We start from the raw sequence: 8269 nt of genomic DNA, 5'->3' as shown, positions 1-8269 counted from the left end.
CATGGTTCACAAAGTTTTAGAGAACATGGACATCTTCGAAAATATCCTCGGGAGGGTCAAGTCTGTCAGTACCAATAAAAAATAATTGAGGCAGCAGAGTTCAACAGGATCCAGGTCTGTGATTATCTATTCAAAACATCAAAGATCTTTTTCCTTGTTTACTCTGTTTCTGTATAGGCTTCCTTCTATATCCAAAGAAGGAGCTTGGAAGGGAAGGTTGGAACTTTTCACCTTCATATGCCAGTGGCCAAAAACAATCCTGGAACTTGTCTGACTGGCTCCAAGGAGGCACATAAGTAAATAAGGCCTGTGTAAACAAAAGGAAAACCTGCCAGCTCAACACCTGGGGAGTCAAGCAACAGAGGCCGGCTTCCTGGGTGCTTACTAATCCACTCCCATCCTTCAGATAAATGCAAAATGTCCTTCAGGAGAAATGTAATTTATTATCACATTGACAGCAGTGACTTAGGGAAGGAGTAGAATAAAAGACATTCTGTCTAACCATGGGGACCCGCTGTAGTAGTAAGAGACTAAGTACCTTAAGGGCCCGGGGAGTCCTTAAACCTCTCTGGCAGGAGCATGTATTGGCCTCTCTCTCATGAACGGGGTCCTTCACATCACCTTGGGATGTTAGACTTTGGCAAGTCTGGGGATGAAGCAAGGCTGCACATGTTCATGAGAAGAAATGACCTTCCCATCCTTAATCTCCTTGGTGATGGTGCATATTTTAACCAGTATCCGGGATAGGGGTCCACAGACACTGTACGGCTTGAGTATTCCATGGGGGGCCGAGGATGTGAAAACAGGGGCAGTGCATTCCATGGCCCTGGGCTTGGAGGATGTGCAAGTGGAAGACTCGCATTTGGTGGCACACGGATTACAGGGAAGCCTAAGGAGAAAACAGAGTTTAACCTGTGATTGAGGAAGAGCAATGATGGCCATGAAGGAAAATGGGGGTGGGATAAACTTTCAACACTTGTCACTCAAAATCAGTGCTTCCAAATGTCTGTCTGTTCACTTCGTATTGTAGTTAGTAGAAGAAAAAAGAATCAGGTCAGATCCACGGGAAAACAGCACCGTGTCTGAGGAGTATTATGTTAAGTCAGCTTCCACTAAGGTCAATGTCAGGGCATCGTAGGAACCACACTGCGCCAGAGTCAAAGACTGCCGTGGAGCCCAGCTCTGTCATATACCAGTCAGGGACCTCAGGTAGGTCAGTTAACCCTCCTGAGCATTAGCTTTTCATTTGCAGAATGGACATAATGGGAATTAAAGTCACAGGATCAACAGTGATTAAGGAGCAAGTTGATGAATGGAAATGAATTAGATATTTTTCTCCTGGGAAAAGCAAGTCACATTACTAGTGGTCATCTGCATCCCATCTATGGAAGAATATTTAGATGTGGAAGTTTCAGAGTGCCTATAAATGAATGGTTAACAACTAAAAGTAGACACTTTTTGTAATACATGATCTTTCTTTTGGTAATGGGAGGCACTTTGATATATTAAGGTGACAGCGTCAGTTAACATCATGCTAGCATAATGTGGACATACCTATTAGGAGAATGCTGCGAGTTGGGTGCAGTGGCACATGCCTATAATCCCAGCAGTTTGGGAGGCTGAGGCATGCGGATCAGAGGTTCAAAGCCAGCCTTAGCAACTTAAGCCCTAAGCAACTTAGTAAGACCCTGTCTCAAAAACAAACAAATAAATAAATAAATAAATAAATAAATGGGGTGGGTTGGAGATGTGCCTCAGTGGTTAAGTGCCCCGGAGTTCCATATCCAGTACCAAAAAAAAAAAAAAACAAAAAAACCCAAAAACAAACAAACAAAAAAACCCCAAAACAAAAAACAAAACAAAACAAAAAAACCAAGAAACCAAAAAAGCCTCCTCTAAACCCCAGAGCAACAACAACAATAACAAGCTGTGAACAGAGCTCACTGACGTGACAATTGGGGCAGATTGGTGTCCTTTGCAATTGCAACTAAGATTTCAGCTTGAGTATGCACTTGTGTTCTTCTGGACTGAGTGATTTCAAAATGTTCATATTCTAGGTGAGTTGTTTATGGGTTTGTTAGCTTATCATCATTTAAAAAATACAACTTAAAAAAAAAGATGCTGAAACACACATGAGAACATAATGTTATTGGCATCAAGGACCAATAACTGGATGCAGTGGGGTTTCAACTAGTGCAGAGTTTCTCCAAAGAGACCAGGGTTGTCTTGTTTCAACTTGGCAAAGTCAGACATTCATCTCAGTGGGGGGAAATCTGTAAGAGTGGCTAGCCATGTACATCTTTGGGAAAACTCCTTTTTCTCTAATAATTTTTAAAACGCTAAGAAGCTGAGCAACTTATAAGGAATTGGTATACTGGCTTTACAAAGCAACTCAGTTCAGCCAACACCTCAAGTTTGAACTAGGTTATAATTGTAGGTCTCCCAGGGCACAGTTTAAGACAGCATGCAGATGCCTCCATTCAGAGCTTCCCAGCAAGAAGCTCAAAGTGCTGTCCCCTGGATATCAGTGGCAGAACATACATGTGTGCCTTTTAGCATTTTTTCCTCATACAAGTTGTTTTTATTTTACGTACTTGCAATCTGAGCTCTCTAGAAGGCTGCGGTATGTGGCAATCTCACACTCTAGCCGGGACTTGACATCCAGCAGAATCTCGTATTCCTGGTTTTGTCTTTCCAGGGCACTGCGAATCTCTGTCAGCTGAGCCTCCAGGTTATGGATCAGACTCTGGATCTGGGCCAGCAGGGCTGTGTAGCGGGCCTCAGTCTCTGTCAGGATGCATTCCTGAGAATCTCTCTGCCACGGAAGAGGAAAGTAGGATTTACAAATGATGACTCCTTTAAGCCCAGGCCATTGTTTAAGACATTTAAAACAATGATTTCTTTGTGACACTAGTAAGCCCTTTTATTACCTCCTAACCAAATAAACCCAAAAGCAAAATGATCAATTATATTAAAGCTTTCTTTCCTTTATCACCATTCCTCCCCCCACCCCTTCATGTTTACTTCTCTTCCTCTTATTTTTGGATCACTGATAATCTCCTACCACATTACTACTTAGGGGAGAAAAAAAATCATTACACACCCAGGCATTAAAAATACATCACCTCCCAGTGGTTTGGGAGGCTGAGGCAGGAGGATCATGAGTTCAAAGTCAGCCTCAGCAACTTAGCAAAGCCCTTTCCGAAAATAAAAAATAAAAAGGGCTGGGGATGTGACTCAGGGGTTACACATCCCTGTGTTCAATACCCAGGACCAAAAAAAAAAAAAAGCATCACCTTGAGACCTCATTCAATAAGTTCTTATACTGAAAAATGAAGTGAACAATGTTTAACCACAGATATTTTCCCACACTGAATGGATTCCTTATGTAAAACATAGGAGTTGAAAGTCTGATGAGTAAAGTTCTTTCCTGTACTATCATTCTGTAAACATGTGGATAATGGTGGGATTTTCAGTTTTAGTAACCAAATATTTATACTCCAGGTTTTTTTTTTTTTAATTCAGAAAACTGAGGTTCGAGAGGTTAAATGAGTTGCCCAAGATCATATGATTCGCTGATTACAAAACCAGCTTGGGGCAAGGTCTTTGTAATACCTTTCCTAGTAGGTCATTTAAGTAATTTCCTACATCAGAGAGGCAGCGTAATGAAGCGGAAGTGGTATTGGCTGTGGAATCTGAATTGTGGCTCAGACTCATTTCTTTTGTGACTTTGGACAGGTTACCTAACGCCTGAGGATCTCGGTGTCTTAATATGTAAAATAGGTGAGATGACACTTATTTTAGGTTTGGCTTGGGAAAAATCACCTTAGTTCTTAGAACCTCATCTGTAAAGTCAGATAATGATTATACCACCTCCCTCATAAGATTGTTTTGTAATTCTAATATTTTAGCTTGTAAAAACACTTTGCATATAATAAAATGCTTTCCTACTGTTTCCCAAAGTGTACTCCATCATTACCATGAAATGCTTTAAAAAAAAAAAAAAAAAAGAGGGTCCATAGTCAAATAAGTTTTGGAATGCTCAATATCATACACCCCTTTCTTGGAGCTTCATGGGGTATATCAGCTTATTAAAGGCTTGCAGGAAGCCACTCTGATTAACCTTTGCTTAAGTGAGCATTTCCCACTTATTTGACCATGAAGTCCTTTCTTAGTCATTGATCCTTTAACCCACAGAGGAACTGTTCTAAGGGGCACAGTTTGGGAAGCAGTGAGGCACATAGGTGCTCTTGCCATCATTGTTGTGCCAGGTATGGTTAGCATGCATGCTGGGTACCATTCGGTGCTGGGCCTGCAGGTCCACCTCCAGAGCATTCAGGGTGCGTCTCAGTTCTATGATCTCCTTCTGGGAGCACTGCTGCTGCTGAGAGCTGGTCACCACTTGTTGATTCAGTTCCTCCATCTGAAACACAAATGTCCATGGGAATTTTGGAAGGAAAACTTAACGGACTAAGAGCCTCTGGAAATGCATCAGCTTTTTTCTTTTTGACTTTTCTACCCTCCCCACCTGTGTGTTGAACCACTGTTCCACGTCTTTACGGTTCGTCTCCATGATGGCCTCATACCGACATCTCATTTCTTGTAGAATCTGGTTTAGGTCAACTGAAGGGGCCATGGTTACTTCAATGTTGAGTCTGTCCCCAATTTGGCCCTGTAAGGAATCAATATCCTACGAAAAGAAAAAGAATGTGAAGTTACTTGGTGAATAAATGACCTGCTTATGTCTTTTTTGGTCCGAGAGCAAGAAGTCAGCTAAACTGCCTTGATCTAAAGTACAGTCCACAATAAAGGAAGACATGACTTATAGGTAGTATTTGATATGCCATAAAACAGTTTACAGCTATTTCAAACATGACTATATATTCAAATATGGCCAAAATTAAAAGGAATTGACTAACAAGGTTATAGTTCCAAAAAATCTAGATAATTTCCAGGGATGGGTAATGGAGGAAGCAGCAGAGAGGTGGAGTTGATAACGAGAGCCCATGGTCTCTATGATACCTATGTGAGTTTGTGCCAGTTAGGTTTGTACCAATGAAAGGCAGCAGAACTCTGTTCAGGGATATCTATATATGGGGAAAGGAAAATTGCAACAATAGAGGATTTTCTATCCAAGGGATTTCAGATACTGTGCTGCAGCTGGTGAGTTTGAGGTACACTGAACCCGTGGTACAGTTGGGATGATCAGGGCTAAAAGCCAGAGTAGTATCTACTGGGGATGTCCTTTGTCAAGTGCAATCCAAAGGAACTCATGCTAATGTTAGAGGCTCAGTGTGTGGCGACTCTCTTGGCCTTTTTCTAACCTCTTGGTGACTCTTTTTGAGACAGAGGAGCTCCTCCTTCAGAGACTGCACTCGCGCCTCTAGGTCAGCCTTGCTCAGGGTCAGCGCGTCCAGGATCTTCCGTAGGCTGTTGGCATCTGCCTCCACGAGCTGGCGTAGGGACACCTCAGCTTCATAGCTTCAAAAGCCAGACAGGAAAAGAAAGGCATTAAAAAGCAGATGGTGCAGATCCAGCCAGGCAGAACTAACTCCCTTCCACGTCTTCCTGGGCTTCTCATTCACTCTATTTCTAGGGAGAGTTTTATTCTCTTTAGAAGTGATAAATATCATTGGGTAAATGTCATAACTTAGTTATGATGCCTAAATTAGCTGGTTGGAGTGATGCTACAGTGCTATTCTTTGAGATGAGGGAATTTATCCTTCCTCCTCTGCCCCTGCAGGCAGTTCAGTGTTAGTGAGAAGAGTACTGAGTTAGGAATCAGGGACTTGGCGTCTACATTTCGGCTGTGTCTTCCATTATTTGTATGTCTTTGGATAGGTAACTTTCTCATGAAACCAGTTTTCTTACCTTAAACTAGAGAACAGCATATTAACTACCTATTTTACTAAGCTGTTACGCAGGTAATCCGATAGTTCTTGTGTTAGAACTGTAGGTACTACATATACATGTGAGGGTTCCCAATCTTAATTATTTACTGAATTTGAAGGTCTTTTCGGGGCTGGTGCCTATATGCTCTGGAGTAGGAGTCTTAGTAGACCCAGGGATAATTGTATTGGGAGTATTTAGGTCCGACTCAGGGTGAATTCTGTCACCATGACAGTGCTGGGTGGGCTTACTTGGCTCTCAAGTCATCTGCAGCCAGTTTGGTGTTGTCAATTTGTGAGACCAGTCTGGAATTCTCAGCCTTGGTACACAAGATCTAGAATTAAGAAATTGTACACACAAATGAGACAAACACCAGGATCTTCTTCTTTTAAGAACCAAGGGGTTTGGGTGTGTTTCAATTAACAGGGGAAGGCAATTTAAACTTTTTCTTAATCTCCAGAGCTATGTTCAAGAAGCCTGAGAAATCTGGAAAACCAACATTTTTGTTGTTTTCTTAAAAGATCAGCAAAAAATTACTTAAGTAAAAACTTTTGCCTAGAGCTGAAGAAATAGCTCGTGTTGGAGAACACTCGCCTAGCATGCACAAGGGCTGAGGTTCCAATCCCTGGCGCCTCAGAGGAGAATAAAAAAAAACCTTTTGCCTATGTTTTTCTGTTAAAATATAAAATCTATCCTAAATATGCGTAATATACCAGATCCCATTAGAATGTAAATTCCACGAAGGGAGGGATATTTTCAGTTCACCAACATTTTCCCCAGAACCTTAGAACAATGTCTGGAACATTGTTGGTGCTCTGTAAATATTTATTGAACAGATAAAACTGAATAAACCCAGATGTGTAGTAACAGCAGCATATCACTTTGAGTAAGAAACTTAGGTGTTGGAACAAACTATTTGAATAATGTAAAGATGATAAAATGAGCACAAGAGGAGAAAAAGGTAGAATGGTCCCAACATGGATTAAAAACTAAACTGTTTAGAAACTAACTAAGGAAAAAATTATTTTCTAAGAGCCCTGCTTTTGTATTTGTATTAAAGAAATGATAACCACTGGTCGTTTGCCTGATTGGGTCCTAAGCTATCTAGTTATAATGGTCAAGACTATCTCTGGAAAAAGGAAAAACTCTAAAATCCGAATGTTATCTGAAGATGACATTTAACTCAAGGGCTTTTCTTATTCTTGAAAACAACTTTTTTTTTTTTTTCCCTGAATAAAAGGAACTAAAAAAAAGCTTAAGCAAATAACCAAATAAGCGAAAGCTTAGCAAATAACCTTTGCTTGGAGATCATCCCTTCACAACTTGGTTAAACAGATGGTTGAGAGTCTTACCTTCTGCTGGAGCTCCTCGATTGTGGTGTAGTAGGACAGGTAATTAGGACATAGGACAGGGAGCTCTTTGTTACACTCTTCCTGGATTCTGCACTCCAATTCAGAGTTCTCTCGTTCCAACATTCGCACCTTTTCCAGGAAGTTAGCAAGGCGGTTGTTCAAGATCTGCATGGTCTCCTTCTCATTACTGTTGATACCTTCACCGACCCAGCTGCTGTCTTCCAGAGAGGGATGGACACGGAAGTTGCTTATGAGGTAGATGGGGGTGCGACAAAGGCGAAGAGTGGATTGGCATACCTGGCTCTGGGAAGTTCTTGGAACATGGCCACTTGATTGGCAGCTGTTGGCTTCAAGACCACCACGATGGCCGCTGTTGTTAGAAGACATGGTCCTAAAATTTGTAATCCCGGGGCAGTTTTGGGGTGGGGTGGAAGAAGAAAGAATTGTTCTTCAGCCCTTGGTATCCACAGCGTGTGTCCAGCTTCGGTTTGTTTCGCAGACTGTGGTCACCAGCTCAGGCACCCTCGACTGAGTCTAAATTCCAAGCTGTTGGCTTTTCCTCTTTGAAGTGCTTATATAGCCTTCCCTAGAGGTGGTGTCACAATAGGTGGGATGTTTTCCTTTCTAATGTTTATATCAAATCCCATACGAACATCTCATTAGTCTGCTTTTTACTTGCCTGAGAAGAGTTACTTGTCTCATAAAATTGTGCATTTAGGCGGTTACTAAGTTATTACCCATCGCAACTACTACTTGTCATTGGATCCAGAGCTTCTCATTGTATCTTCAAAAGGAACTGTCGTCACAGTCCCAACAGCTTCCATTATTAAGCAGGTGTGAGCATATTAAGTTCATTAAATCCTTGTTGACCTCGCCACCTGGAATTGACCAGGAAGAAGTCCATCCTTCTTTTCCTTTCTTTAGCAGAAAAGGGAAACTAATAATATCTAATAATAATTAGTGAACTTAGAAAATAGGATTTTAGTTTGTTCTGCCTGGCTGATTTTTCCATTTTCATTGTTAGGACA

At 41.4% G+C, this 8269-nt stretch overlaps 1 protein-coding gene across 1 annotated transcript; it reads right to left on the bottom strand.

The window, feature by feature from the left end:
- Window positions 1–630: 630 nt before the first annotated feature.
- On the bottom strand, window positions 631–7982 carry Krt39 (keratin 39). The gene is given in 8 exon segments (XM_047543789.1): window positions 631–889; window positions 2595–2815; window positions 4298–4423; window positions 4529–4690; window positions 5325–5481; window positions 6141–6223; window positions 7242–7741; window positions 7979–7982. Coding segments are annotated over 8 exon segments (1512 nt in total).
- Window positions 7983–8269: the final 287 nt, after the last annotated feature.

The sequence above is a fragment of the Sciurus carolinensis genome, chromosome 3 (genome assembly GCF_902686445.1).
Source record: "Sciurus carolinensis chromosome 3, mSciCar1.2, whole genome shotgun sequence".
Classification (NCBI taxonomy): domain Eukaryota; kingdom Metazoa; phylum Chordata; class Mammalia; order Rodentia; family Sciuridae; genus Sciurus; species Sciurus carolinensis.
The sequence above is the reverse complement of the archived record's forward strand: the minus strand, read 5'-3'. Positions and strand labels throughout refer to the sequence as shown.